Genomic DNA, 15,527 nt, shown 5'->3' on the forward strand with positions numbered 1-15,527 from the left:
CATCCCCCCATAACTCACTAGAGAGAGGCAGGGAACAACATATCACTCCTCCATCCCCCATAACACACTAGAGAGAGGCAGGGAACAACATATCACTCCTCCATCCCCCCATAACTCACTAGAGAGAGGCAGGGAACAACATGTCACTCCTCCATCCCCCCATAACTCACTAGAGAGAGGCAGGGAACAACATATCACTCCTCCATCCCCCCATAACTCACTAGAGAGAGGCAGGGAACAACATATCACTCCTCCATCCCGCCATAACTCACTAGAGAGAGGCAGGGAACAACATATCACTCCTCCATTCCCCCATAACTCACTAGAGAGGCAGGGAACAACATGTCACTCCTCCATTCCCCCATAACTCACTAGAGAGGCAGGGAACAACATATCACTCCTCCATCCCCCCATAACTCACTAGAGAGAGGCAGGGAACAACATATCACTCCTCCATCCCCCCATAACTCACTAGAGAGAGGCAGGGAACAACATATCACTCCTCCATTCCCCCATAACTCACTAGAGAGAGGCAGGAAACAACATATCACTCCTCCATCCCCCCATAACTCACTAGAGAGAGGCAGGGAACAACATGTCACTCCTCCATCCCCCCATAACTCACTAGAGAGAGGCAGGGAACAACATATCACTCCAAATTCACACTCGCCACTAGGGGGCTATACATATTTTTTTCTGAATATTGGTGAAGAATAAATATTTATAATTTTAAAAACAAATCTTTGTTCTGTAACGCTTATGCCTTATTTACTAAATAAAAAATACATAACTAGCTTGTTTTGTTCATTTTTAGCCTACTTTATTTTTTTATATTTTTTTTATTTTGCCAATCACAATTCAGTCACTCTGCCAGGACAGTTAAAAGAACATTGTTTTGAACAATGCTTTATCAAATATAACATAAAAGTCTGACTCAAAAGAAAACATCCAGATATAACAGGAAGGAAATATCTGATGGGAGATGGTACAATACAAGACAAAAAATGATTTACAGTGCATTCAGAAAGTATCAGACTTCTTGACTTTTTCCACATTTTGTTACGTCACAGCCTTATTCTAAAATTGATTAAATAATATTTTCTCTCACCAATCTACATACAATACCCCATAATGACAAAGCGAAAACAGGTTTTTAGAAAGGTTTGCAAATTCATAAAAAATTAAAAAGCCAAAATACCCTATTTACATAAGTATTCAGACCCTTTGCTATGAGACTAGATATTGAGCTCAGGTGCATCCTATTTCAGTTGATCATCCTTGAGCTGTTTCTACAACTTGATTGTAGTCCACTTGTGGTAAATTCAATTGATCAGACATGATTTGGAAAGGCACACACCTTTCTATATAAGGTTCCACAGTTGACAGTGCATGTCAGAGCAAAAACCAAGCCATGAGGTCGAAGGAATTGTCTGAAGAGCTTCGAGACAGGATTGTGTGGAGGTGAGGTACAGATCTGGGGAAGGGTATAAAAAAATGTCTGCTGCATTGAAGGTCCCCATGAACACAGTGGCCTCCCTCAGTCTTAAATGGAAGAAGTTTGGAACCACCAAGACTCAATCTGGGGAGAAGGGCCTTGGTCAGGGAGGGGACCAAGAATCCAATGGTCACTCTGACAGAGCTCCAGAGTTCCTCTGTGGAGATGGGAGAACTTTCCAGAAGGACAACCATCTCTGCAGCACTCCACCAATCAGGTATTTATGGTAGAGTGGCCAAAAAGAAGCTATGTCTCAGTAAAAGGCACAACAGCCCGCTTGGAGTTTACCAAAAGGCACCTAAAGGACTCTCAGACCATGAGAAACAACATTCTCTGGTCTGATGAAACCAAGATTGGCCTGAATTGGCCTGGAATCTTTGGCCTGAATGCCAAGCGTCACGTCTGGAGGAAACCTGGCGTCACCCCTATGGTGAAGCATGCTGGTGACAGTATCATGCTGTGCGGATGTTTTTATGCGCAGGGACTGGAAGACTAGTCAGGATCGAGGGAAAGACAAACGGAACAAAGTACAGATAGATCCTTGATGAAAACTTGCTGCAGAGCACTCACGACCTCAGACTGGGGCGAAGGTTCACTTGAACCCATTCGAACATCTCTGGAGAGACCTGAAAATAGCTGTGCAGTGAAGCTCGCCATCCAAACTGACAGAAATGGAGAGGATCTGCAGAGAAGAATGGGAGAAATTCCCCAAAAACAGGTGTGCCAAGCTTGTGGCGTGTACAGTTAATATTCTACCTGCTGTATTGAAATAGGATTTAACTTTTGAAGTGAGGGAGGAGAGGATGAAACAGTGGCTGGTGCCAGAGGGAGGCACCAAACCCCTGCTACCCTGTTCTAACTGTATCACCAGCTCTGCTCTTTAGAAAACAGAGATATTCTCTAGACAAGTGGTTCTCTATCCTGGTCCTGAGGACCCCAAGGGGGCCACATTTTGTTTGTTCCCGAGCATTAGACGGCTGACTCAAATTATCTGACTAAATTCTTGATAATGAGTTGGTGTGGCGACAGGCCCAATAACATTTTCTGTAGAGAAAAGAGATTCTCTGACTCAGAGGAGGTGTGTCCACAACCTTCTATGTACTCCCATTGGTCCTTCTCGTAGCAGCACCCTCCGCTCTCACAGTATCACCATGTAGAAGAGAGAAGTGTATTGGGCCTGATGTCTAATTAGGGCTTCAGCAGCGAAGCTTGTAAAACCCTATTGTATTTGGTTCAGCCAGGACCAGGTGTAAAACCCTATTGTATTTGGTTCAGTCAGGACCAGGTGTCAAACCCTATTGTATTTGGTTCAGCCAGGACCAGGTGTCAAACCCTATTGTATTTGGTTCAGCCAAGACCAGGTGTCAAACCCTATTGTATTTGGTTCAGCCAGGACCAGGTGTCAAACCCTATTGTATTTGGTTCAGCAAGGACCATGTGTCAAACCCTATTGTATTTGGTTCAGCCAGGACCAGGTGTCAAACCCTATTGTATTTGGTTAAGCCAAGACCAGGTGTCAAACCCTATTGTATTTGGTTCAGCCAGGACCAGGTGTCAAACCCTATTGTATTTGGTTCAGCCAAGACCAGGTGTCAAACCCTATTGTATTTGGTTCAGCCAAGACCAGGTGTCAAACCCTATTGTATTTGGTTCAGCCAGGACCAGGTGTCAAACCCTATTGTATTTGGTTCAGCCAAGACCAGGTGTCAAACCCTATTGTATTTGGTTCAGCAAGGACCAGGTGTCAAACCCTATTGTATTTGGTTCAGCCAGGACCAGGTGTCAAACCCTATTGTATTCGGTTCAGCCAGGACCAGGTGTAAAACCCTATTGTATTTGGTTCAGCCAGGACCAGGTGTAAAACCCTATTGTATTTGGTTCAGCCAAGACCAGGTGTCAAACCCTATTGTATTTGGTTCAGCCAGGACCAGGTGTAAAACCCTATTGTATTTGGTTCAGCCAGGACCAGGTGTAAAACCCTATTGTATTTGGTTCAGCCAGGACCAGGTGTCAAACCCTATTATATTTGGTTCAGCCAGGATCAGGTGTCATACCCTATTGTATTTGGTTCAGCCAGGACCAGGTGTCAAACCCTATTTTATTTGGTTCAGCCAGGATCAGGTGTCAAACCCTATTTTATTTGGTTCAGCCAGGATCAGGTGTCAAACCCTATTATATTTGGTTCAGCCACGATCAGGTGTCAAACCCTATTATATTTGGTTCAGCCAGGATCAGGTGTCAAACCCTATCAGGTGTCAAACCCCAAACCTCGTTTCCACGTCAGAGGCATGATTTTTTGGCTGCAAGTCTTCCATGAAGGCCACTTCTGACCAGACTTCTCTGGACAGTAGATGGGTGTACCAGGGTCCCACTGTTTTCTGCCAATTCTGAGCTGATGGCACTGCTGAACATCTGATTGCGAAGGGAAGTAAGCATGATGTGTCTTTCATCTGCTGCAGTAAGTTTCCTTGCCGCCCACTGCGTCTACGGTCCTCAACGCTGCCTGTTTCTTTGTGCTTCTTCAAAAGAGCTTGGACAGCACATCTGGAAACCCCTGTCTGCCTTGAAATGTCTGCCTGGGAGAGACCTTGCTGATGCAGTATAACTACCTTGTGTCTTGTTGCTGTGCTCAGTCTTTCCATAGTGTATGTCTTCAACAACCTCACCTTGTTAGCTGATTTTGGTTGTTCCTCACCCAGTGTTATTCCTCATACACAACTGTTTCTGTTTCAGTTAATGACTGTGTTTCAACCTACATATTGAAACACAGTCATTACCTGTTTGGTATAATTGTTTAATCATACACCTGACTATATGCCTACAAAATCCCTGACTTTGTGCAAGTGTACCTACAAGAATTTATGCTGTTTTGAAGGCAAAGGGTGGTCACACCAAATATGGATTGATTTTCCTTCTGTTCACTCACTTTGCATTTAGTTAATTGATAAATGTAATCTATTAACATGTCTATTTTTGAAATCATTCTTACATTGCAGCATTTTTTCCACACCTGACTAAAACTTTTGCACAGTACTGTACATCTCTAGATCTGTTTGGCTCAGAGCGATTGAATTTGGCACACATGCTCAGGGAGGTGAGTCTAGCTAGCCTGTAGAGCATGCTTTGCAGGCCATCGACGACACGGGGAGGAGGGGTGGACCTGGAAATAGAAGACAAAAGGGCTGTGAGACACGGGCTTAATTCTAGACACATGGAATGTAAGATGAATACGAAGGGTACGGGGCAACAGAAGGCGGACAGCAGAGGGGCTAATGATCTTGGAGATGGGGAAAGGGCTGATAAACCGGGGGGACAGTTTGCAAGACCCCAAAGGTGGTCTTGAGGAGGGTCAACTGGGCTCTCCTCCAGGTACGACAACAGCGACAGAAAAACATCTGGGCAGAAGGTATGACAACCTCCTCTTCCTGCTCAGGTAAGAGCGGAGGCTGATACCCCAGAGAACACTCGAAGGGAGATAGGCCCGTGGCAGAGCAGGGAAGGGTGTTGCGGGCGTATTCGACCCACACAAGCTGCTGGCTCCAGGTGGTGGGGTTGGCGAGACCAGGCAGCGCAGGGTGGTCTCGAGGTCCTGGTTGGCTCGCTCTGACTGGCCGTTGAACTGGGGGTGGAACCCGGAGGACAGGCTGGCCGATGACCCTATAAGGGTGCAGAACGCCTTCCAGAACTGGGACGAGAACTGAGGACCCCAGTCGGACACCATGTCCACGGGCAGTCCATGGATCCATAAGACATGCTGCACCATGAGCTGGGCCGTCTTTTGGGCAGAGGGTAGTTTGGGGAGAGGAATGAAGTGGGCGGCTTTGGAAAACCGATCCACCACGGTCAGGATAGCGGTGTTGCCATCAGACAGAGGAAGACCCGTGACAAAGTCCAGGGAGATGTGGGGGACAGGCAGAGGTTGGAAAAGACCAGCCGGAGCTTGCCGAGGAGTCTTGTTCTGTGCACACACCTTGCAAGCGGCAACGAATGCGGACACGTCAGGAACCATAGTAGGCCACCAAAAGTGCTGTCGCAAAAAGCCAGGGTCCGACGGGTGCCTGGGTGGCAGGCAAGCCTGGAGGAGTGGGTCAGAGCGGACGGCGTCAGGAACGAACATCCGATTATCAGGGCCCCCCCGGGGTTTGGCTGGGAGCGCTGCACCTCACGGACCTGTTTCCCGGTTCCCCAGCTGAGTGCCGTCACCAGGCATAAAGGATGGTCTCGGGTTCCGGGGTAGTAGTCGTGGGGCTATAGGGGTGGGATCAATCAAGTTTATTTTATATAGCCCTTCGTACATCAGCTAATATCTCGAAGTGCTGTACAGAAACCCAGCCTAAAACCCCAAACAGCAAGCAATGCAGGTGTAGAAGCACGGTGGCTAGGAAAAACTCCCTAGAAAGGCCAAAACCTAGGAAGAAACCTAGAGAGGAACCAGGCTATGAGGGATAACGCATCCGGCTTGACATTCTTGGATCCCGGCCGTATGACAGGGAGAAGTTGAACTGTGTGATCCTCAGGGCCCATCTGGCTTGCCTGGAGTTGAGGCACTTGGCGATGCAGATATACTTCAGGTTCTTGTGGTCAGTCCACACGATGAATGGATGTTCCAGCCAGTGCCTCCATTCCTCCAACGCCATCTTCACTGAGAGAAGCTCACGATTCCCCACATCGTAGTTCCTTTACGTGGCATTGAGGCGATGGGAGAAGGTGCAGGGATGTAGCTTGAAGTCAAGGGCAGAACACTGGGACAGGACAGCCCCCACTCCGATGTCCGAAGCATCAGCCTCCACCACGAACTGACAAGATGGGTCAGGATGAACCAGGATGGGGGCTGTGGTGAAGCGATATTTGAGGTCCCGGAACCTCACGGTGGCTAGGAAAAACTCCCTAGAAAGGCCAAAACCTAGGAAGAAACCTAGAGAGGAACCAGGCTATGAGGGATAACGCATCCGGCTTGACATTCTTGGATCCCGGCCGTATGACAGGGAGAAGTTGAACTGTGTGATCCTCAGGGCCCGTCTGGCTTGCCTGGAGTTGAGGCACTTGGCGATGCGGATATACTTCAGGTTCTTGTGGTCAGTCCACACGATGAATGGATGTTCCAGCCAGTGCCTCCATTCCTCCAACGCCATCTTCACTGCGAGAAGCTCACGATTCCCCACATCGTAGTTCCTTTACGTGGCATTGAGAGGATGGGAGAAGGTGCAGGGATGTAGCTTGAAGTCAAGGGCAGAACGCTGGGACAGGACAGCCCCCACTCCGATGTCCGAAGCATCAGCCTCCACCACGAACTGACAAGATGGGTCAGGATGAACCAGGATGGGGGCTGTGGTGAAGCGATATTTGAGGTCCCGGAACGCCCGGTCAGCAGCTGGAGACCACGTGAACGGAACCTTCGGCAAGGTGAGTGCTGACAAGGGGGAAGCCAGGGTTCTGTAACCCCGGATAAAGCGGCGATAGAAGTTGGCAAACCCCAGGAAACATTGCAGCTGCACCGTGGACGTAGGCTGAGGCCAATCCATCACTGATCTCACCTTCCCGGGATACATCTGGACACTCCCAGCAGAGATGATGTAACCCAGAAAGGGGATGGTGGAGCGAGGGAACTCGTACTTCTCCGCCTTCACAAACAGCTGATTCTCCAGAAGGCATTGAAAGACCTGCTGGACGTGGAACACGTGTTCTTGAGGTGAGCGGGTGAAGACAAGGATGTCATCAATGTAGACAAAGACGAACCGGTTCAAACATATCGCGTAGGACATCATTCACCAGAGCCTGGAACATGGCAGGGGCGTTAGTGAGGCCAAAGGGCATGCCCAGATACTCGTAGTGGCCACTGGCTGTGTCGTCCCCCTTTTGTATCGAAGGCCGAGGAGATGAGTGGTAGCGGGTAAAGGTTCTTAACTGTAATGTAATTGAGTCCCCGGTAGTCAATGCACAGGTGCAGCGCCTTGTCCTTTCTCTCCATGAAGAAGAACCATACGCCGGCGGGGGAGGAAGAGGGACGGATAAACCCAGCAGCTAGGGAGTCCCCAATGTAGGTATCCATAGCCTTGGTCTCCTGTCCCGACAGAGAATACAGACGTCACAGGGCAGCGTGGTGCTAGGGAGAAGGTCAATCCCGCAGTCATAGGGTCGGTGCGGTGGAAGCGACTTGGCCCGGGCCTTGCTGAACACCTCCCGGAGGTCCTGGTACTCCGCGGGAATGGCGGAAAGGTCCGGGGCACCTTCCCGAGCCCCAGGAAGACGTCCCGGGGCAGGTTGTTCTGACTTCAGGCAATGGGCATGGCCCCAGCCCATGATGGCACCAGTAGACCAGTTAATGAGGGGATTGTGTCGTTGGAGCTAGGAGAATCCCAATACCACGGGAATCAGAGGGGACTTGATGAGCAGGAACTGGATAACCTCGCTGTGTTTCCCCGACACCCGTAGGTTGAGTGGTGTTGTGGGTGTCTCGGCTTATAGAGCGCCCGTCCAGCACTCTGACGTCCATGGGAATGGAGAGGGGCTGAGCGGGGATGTTCATTTGTTAATTTGCAATATGGAGATCCTCATCAACCATATGGGTAATGCCAACAATGAGACAGCCTGTAGGGAGGAGGTCATAGACATGGCAGTGTCAGAGACCTTCAAGCTCCTCGGCGTCCAAAACCCTAAGGACCTATCATGTTCCAAACACACCAACACAGACGTGAAGAGGACACGACAATGCCTCTTCCCCCTCAGGAGGCTGAAAAGATTTGGCATGGACCTGCAGTTCCTCAAGTTCTACTGCTGCACCATCGAGAGCATCTGCTTGGCATCCGACTGCAAGGCACTACTGACATTGGCTTCTCCGAATCCTGAGAAGCGTGGGAGCGGGCGGATTTCCTTGTCCTTCTCATCAGCCATGATTCTGGGCAGCTCCATGGTAAGAGATGTGACCATTCCAGATGCAAAAACAATGTCTTATCTCGGAGCTGGAGTAAATTACATTACTAAGCTGCTCCATAATGTACTACATCAGGACATGGATATTGATTCTATCCTAGTCCATGTGGGTTTTAATGACATTATGAAGGGCAGCTCTGAACAGTTGAAACTGGATTTTAAAGAGCTGATTGACTCTCTGCTAAACACTAACAAAAGACTCATCATATCTGGTCCTGTGCCGTCTCTGATCATATCTGGCCCTGTGCCCTCTCTGATCATATCTGGCCCTGTGCCCTCTCTGATCATATCTGGTCCTGTGCCCTCTCTGATCATATCTGGCCCTGTGCCCTCTCTGATCATATCTGGTCCTGTGCCCTCTCTGATCATATCTGGTCCTGTGTTCTTTCTGATCATATCTGGCCCTGTGTCCTCTGATCATATCTGGCCCTGTGCCCTCTCTGATCATATCTGGCCCTGTGCCCTCTCTGATCATATCTGGCCCTGTGCCCTCTCTGATCATATCTGGTCCTGTGCCCTCTCTGAATCATATCTGGCATGTGCCCTCTGATCATATCTGGTCCTGTGCCCTCTCTGATCATATCTGGTCCTGTGCCCTCTCTGAATCGTGGCATTGAACACTTTAGCAGGATTCTTTTCTCTTCACATCTGGCTATGTGATTATTTTAGCTCAATGTGTGTAACTTTTGTTGACAAATTCAATACCTTTTGGAGTCAAAACACGTTTTATAAGGAGGATGGGATCCACCCAAATCCTGTGGGTTCCTAGATCCTTTCACAGCATTATAAGGCTGCATTGAGACAATGACTTATCACTGATCCAAGCCCAGCTCAGTTAATCCCTTCCATTGTGACGCTGAGTTGTCATAATGCTTCAGCAGATGTACATTATTCCAGGGGACGTCGGTAGACACAATGTAAGTCACCTAATCTATGTTCCTCTTACTGCCCTGAATGCCTCTACTGATCTTACAGCTATTGTACGCCGTAATCATGTGCCTCTGAACCAGATGTACACTGTTAGCACTGAGGTGGTGTGCCCTAGGAGGAAGTCCACTGTGAGCAGCTCAGCCTGCACTAACATAAAGAACATGAGCACATCTACTGCTGCTAAGCTTCCCAGTAAAGCAAGGAAGCATCCCAGAAGAAACATGCTCAAAATAGCCCACCTTAACATATGTAGCTTAAGAAACAAGGTTCATGAAATCAATAATTTGCTAGTAACAGATGACATTCATATTCTACCTCTCTCACAAAAGATAGAAATGCCATTGGTGGAGGTGTTGCTGTTTATATTCAGAACCACATTCCTGTAAAGATTAGAGAGGATCTCATGTTAAATACTGTTGAAGTAATATGGCTACAGGTTCATCTGCCTCACCTAAAGCCCATTCTGGTGAGAAGCTGCTATAGACCACCAAGTGCTAACAGTCAGTATCTGGATAATATCTGTGAAATGCTTGATAATGTATGTGATATCAACAGAGAGATATATTTTCTGGATGATTTAAATATTGACTGGCTTTCATCAAGCTGCCCACTCAAGAAAAAGCTTCAAACTGTAACCAGTGCCTGCAACCTAGTTCAGGTTATCAGTCAACATACTAGGGTAGTTACAAACAGCACAGGAATGAAATCATCATCATGTATTGATCATATCTTTACTAATGCTGCAGAAATGTGTTTGAAAGCAGTAGCCAGATCCATTGGCTGTAGTGATCACAATATAGTAGCCATATCTAGGAAAACCACAGTTCCAAAGGCTGGGCCTAATATAGTGTATAAGAGATCAGGCTGGGCCTAATATAGTGTATAAGAGGTCAGGCTGGGCCTAATATAGTGTATAAGAGGTCAGGCTGGGCCTAATATAGTGTATAAGAGATCAGGCTGGGCCTAATATAGTGTATAAGAGGTCAGGCTGGGCCTAATATAGTGTATAAGAGGACAGGCTGGGCCTAATATAGTGTATAAGAGGACAGGCTGGGCCTAATATAGTGTATAAGAGGTCAGGCTGGGCCTAATATAGTGTCTATGTATGCGGATGACTCAACACTATACATGTCAGCTACTACAGTGACTGAAATGACTACAACACTTAACAAAGAGCTGTAGTTAGTTTCAGAATGGGTGGCAAGGAATAAACTAGTCCTAAATATTTCTAAAACTAAAAGTATTGTATTTAGGACAAATCATTCACGAAACCCTACTCTTGTAATAAATAATCTGGAAATTGAGCAAGTTGAGGTGACTAAACTGCTTGGAGTTACCCTGGATTGTAAACTGTCATGGTCCAAACATATTGATACAGTAGATAAGAGGGGGAGAAGTCTATCCATGATAAGGCACTGCTCTACCTTGACAGCAATGTCAACAAGGCAGGTCCTACAGGCCCTAGTGGCTTTATATGCGAACATAACTTTCCCTGACATCACACTTATACATTGTAACTTTCGATTTGCCTGATATAGTAGGATGGCTAACATGTCTGCGAATGCGTTGTCTTCTAGCCAAGATATGAAATGCAATCATAATAGACTGTAGCACGCACACACAACACTTCCATGATGACTGAAAACACAATGGTGGGATGAACTAGTGACAAATTTGCGGGCAAAAGTTGTCCATTTAAAATTCATTCATTCTTCCCTTGCCCTGCAAGTGTCAACTCGTCAGACGCTATCAAAAGGGAGTGTTTGGAATGCAGCCTATGAACCTAGTTTGCAAAACAATCTATATATAGATAACATTGATTTTACTCCCAAGCATATATTATCATTGTCTGTTTGTATACTTCTTGTATGCATACTGGTTTTTCTGCAATAAAAAATATGTAATTGGATAAGTATAAATTTTTTTTCTTCTATACATCATATGCAATTTAATTGAATAAGCAATACAAATGTAATACAATAAAGTGAAAGTATTAAACATTTAATTTTAGCGTTGGCAAGTGGGAATGACACTCAAATTGTCTTAGTCTCGTAGTGAGGTGCTATAAAACGTAGCTAGCGCCATAACTAAACATATTTTGGGGGGAATTCTGAAACGGAATACATGAGCGAACTATACAACTAGCTAGCCAGATATGGGTGTCGCTACCTGACAGGAGTGCTAGCTAGCTACATTAGCTTGATAGGTACATTCATAGTTTTAGTATGGTTGTTTTTCAACGTCAACATTTCCACCAAGGACGTTGCCTCTCAGATCATCATTCTCCCTCTCTTGGGCAAGGAACATTTGAAGGTAGACTTGGATCTGACGATGTAAAGTGCTGAGGGTTTAGGGATGTTTACTTTGCGTTCAGACCGCAAGCCGGTTTTGGGATTCACACCTGATCACGTGATGTGTGTGAGTCTGACGCGTCTGCCTGTATCATGTGACTGTTCTCCTGTACAGTTCTGTCTTCCTCGTTTCAACGACAGGACAGTACATCCGTAAGAACACACATTGGACGTTCTAGACTCACTTGATACAATGGAAGAGAAAACTATGGCCAACTCCAGGCGTTGTTATAAACAATGGCGTTGGTTCATGGTTTTGATCATGTCCTTCCCTGTATCCTACGTGGATGCGGTGTGGCCGATGCCTCAAATGATCCGCTCTTCCATGGTCCGATACACACTAAATCCACAGGAGTTTATTTTTCAGTACTCTAGTGGATCTTCTGCTCAATCCGGTTGTTCTCTTCTGGACTCGGCTTTCAAGAGATACTTCCCGCTCATCTTCACGGATTATAGTGCAGGTAATAACAAAACATTTTAAATAAATGGATAAAAGTTTTAAGTTATGTGAATCAGTCCTCATCATTCATTGGTCATGGTCAGTTGTAGGGAGTATTCTATTTGTGAAAACCATGTTGCCAACCATTGTCGAGCAAAACAAAGGGTACCTTTGGTTTGGGGCCCATTCACTGTGGCATGTGACTTTTAGCTCAATGAGCACCGCAGGGCCCCAGCAACACAGCATAACACCTGTGATTTAAAAGTAATTCATTGAAGAATATGACCTAACCTTTATTAGAGACAGACTTTATTTGGTTATATTTGACTGTAATGAATTTGCAAGACTTGCAAAGTTGTTTTCACATATTTTATGAATACCATTTTAGATTTTTGAGTTGTACAGGTGAGCTATTTCCCATAATTCATCATGTTCATTGATGTCTATGTTCATGTGTTTGTGTTTGATTCAGCAAGACCCAGACAGCAGGATGAGTGGTTTAGGTTCCCTTTCACCGTTGTGGTCCATGTGGAGAGAGCAGAATGTGAGGGCTATCCAGACGCAGACTCCTCAGAAAGCTGTAAGTGATGAAACACTAAAACACACTGAAACTTCCTCTGTGCAGCCCCTGCTGAGTAAATACACATCGTGGTGACTGAGTACTGAAATATCCTTCTCCAGTAGAAGTAAAATTACTGGTATAAAAAAAGACTAAAGTAAAAAGTAGCTAATGTAAAAAGTATTCAGAGTAAAAGTAATTTGGTTACTTTTAAAGGGTACTTACATAAATCAAATCTAATTTCATTTGTCACATACACATGGTTAGCAGATGTTAATGCGAGTGTAGTGAAATGCTTGTGCTTCTAGTTCCGACAGTGCAGTAATATCTAACAAATAATCGAACAATTCCACAACAACTACCTAATACACACAAATCTAAAGGGGTGAATGAGAATATGTACATGTAAATATATGGATGAGCCATGGCCGAGCGGCATATGCAAGGTGCAATAGATGGTATAAAATACAGTATATACATTTTATATGAGTAATGTAAAATATTTAAACATTATTAAAGTGGCATTATTTAGAGTGCATTGTATAAAGTGACTAGTGATCCATTTATTAAAGTAGCCAGTGATTGGGTCTAAATGTAGGCAGCAGCCTCTCTGAGTTAGTGATGACTGTTTAACAGTCTGATGGCCTTGAGATAGAATCTGTTTTTCAGTCTCTCGGTCCCTGCTTCGATGCACCTGTACTGACCTCGCCTTCTGGATGGTAGCGGCGTGAACAGGCCGTGGCTCGGGTGGTTGTTGTCCTTGATGATCTTTTAGGCCTTCCTGTGACATCGGATGGTTTAGGTGTCCTGGAGGGCAGGTAGTTTGCCCCCGGTGATGCGTTGTGCAGACCTCACTACCCTCTGGAGAGCCCTGTGGTTGAGGGCGGTGCAGTTGACATACCAGGCTGTGATACAGCCCAACAGGATGTTCTCGATTGTGCATCTGTACATTTTGTCAGAGTTTTGGGTGACAAGCCAAATTTCTTCAGCCTCCTGAGGTTGAAAAGGCGCTGTTGTGCCTTCTTCACCACACTGTCTGTGTGGGTGGACCATTTCAGTTTGTCTGTGATGTGTACGCCAAGGAACTTAAAACTTTCCACCTTCTCCACTGCTGTCCCTTTAATGTGGATAGGGGGGTGCTTCCTCTACTGTTTCCTGAAGTCCACGATCATCTCCTTTGTTTTGTTGACGTTGAGTGAGAGGTTGTTTTCCTGACACCACACTCTGAGTGCCATCACCTCCTCCCTGTAGGCCGTCTCGTCGTTGTTGGTAATCAAGCCCACTACTGTTGTGTCGTCTGCAAACTTGATGATTTGAGTTGGAGGCGTGCATGGGAGCGATTGAATATGTCCGTAAACACACCAGCCAGCTGGTCTGCGCATGCTCTGAGAACCCGGCTAGGGTTGCCGTCTGGGCCAGCAGCCTTGTGAGGGTTAACACATTTAAATGTTTTACTCACGTCAGCCACGGAGAAGGAGAGGGGGGGGGTCTGAGTCCTTGTTAGCGGGCCGTGACGGTGGCACTGTATTATCCTCAAAGCAGACTCCTATGTTACACGTAACCGTGGATTTGTGTTAGTATATATATCAAAAGTCCCAATGCAAAGTTATACCTCACTTTTCTGTTTTTCTAGTTATTACATAAAACCGATTGGAATGCTGAAATAATGCCGGCATGCCAGCCCGTAGGGGGCACAGGAGCAAGTGCCCTCTCAGATTTGTCCTGAAAAAAAATATGTGATTTAAATGTTTTATTGTTGTTGTTTCTCTGTAATACTACTAGTCACGTTGCAATTTTATGAAGTTGTCTTTAGCTAGCCCAGATAAGTTCCCAACCTCTTAACTAGATACCAAGATGCCATTTCAGGTTATCAAATAAGTTAGAGTAGGAGTTAGAGTAGGAAGGTTGGTAGACTTTAGAAAAGAAAGCAATAACTAATTGTACCGAATAAGACTCACTTTCCTTTCAATATTTTACCCAGATTTTTGCAGAGAAGTACAGTACCAGTCAAAGGTTTGGACACACGTACTCATTCCAGGGTTCTTCTTTATTTTTTACCACATTCTATATTGCTGAAAAATTGTGAAGACATAAACTAGAAAATAACACATATGGAATCATGTAGTAACCAAAAAAGTGTTAAACAAATTTAAATATATTTGAGATTCTTCAAAGTAGCCACCCTTTGCCTTGAGGACTGTTTTGCACACTCTTGGCATTCTCTCAACCAGCTTCATGAGGTAGTCACCTGGAATGCATTTCAATTAACAGGTGTACCTTGTTAAAAGTTAATTTGTGGAATTTCTTTCCTTAATGTGTTTGAGCCAATCAGTTGTGTTGTGACAAGGTAGGAGGGGGGGGGGTATACAGAAGATAGCCCTATTTAATAAAAGACCAAGTCCATATTATGGCAAGAACAGCTCAAATACGCAGAGAAACAACAGTCCATCATTACTTTGAGACATGAAGGTCAGTCAATCTGGAAAATTTCTGCAGTTGCAAAAACCATCAAGCGCTATGATGAAACTGGCTCTCATGAGGACCCCCACAGGAAAGGAAGACCCAGAGTTACCTCTGCTGCAGAGGATCAGTTCAATAGAGTTACCAGCCTCAGAAATTGGAGCCCAAATAAATGCTTCACAGAGTTCAAGTAACAGACACATCTCAACATCAACTGTTCAGAGGAGACTGTGTGAATCAGGCCTTCATGGTCAAATTGCTGCAAAGAAACCACTACTAAAGGACACCAATAATAAGAAGAGACTTGCTTGGGCCAAGAAATATGAGCAATGGACATTAGACCGGTGGACATCTGTCCTTTTT

At 45.7% G+C, this 15,527-nt stretch overlaps 1 protein-coding gene across 2 annotated transcripts in view; it reads left to right on the forward strand.

Annotated features, from left to right (window-relative positions):
• Nucleotides 1-11,804: 11,804 nt before the first annotated feature.
• The window catches only part of hexa (hexosaminidase A (alpha polypeptide)), a 47,620-nt gene continuing 43,897 nt past the window's right edge, over nt 11,805-15,527 (forward strand). Inside the window, exons 1-2 of one of the 2 annotated variants that reach the window (XR_011676716.1) lie at nt 11,805-12,167; nt 12,618-12,725. Coding sequence is in view for 1 of the 2 variants with exons in the window: in XM_071415660.1 (XP_071271761.1) it covers nt 11,900-12,167; nt 12,618-12,725 (376 nt within the window). In the remaining variant the exon portion in view is untranslated. The remainder of the gene's footprint in view (nt 12,168-12,617; nt 12,726-15,527) is intronic. The other variant, XM_071415660.1, reaches the window with a different exon arrangement.

This window comes from Salvelinus alpinus, chromosome 9 (genome assembly GCF_045679555.1).
Source record: "Salvelinus alpinus chromosome 9, SLU_Salpinus.1, whole genome shotgun sequence".
Lineage (NCBI taxonomy): Eukaryota > Metazoa > Chordata > Actinopteri > Salmoniformes > Salmonidae > Salvelinus > Salvelinus alpinus.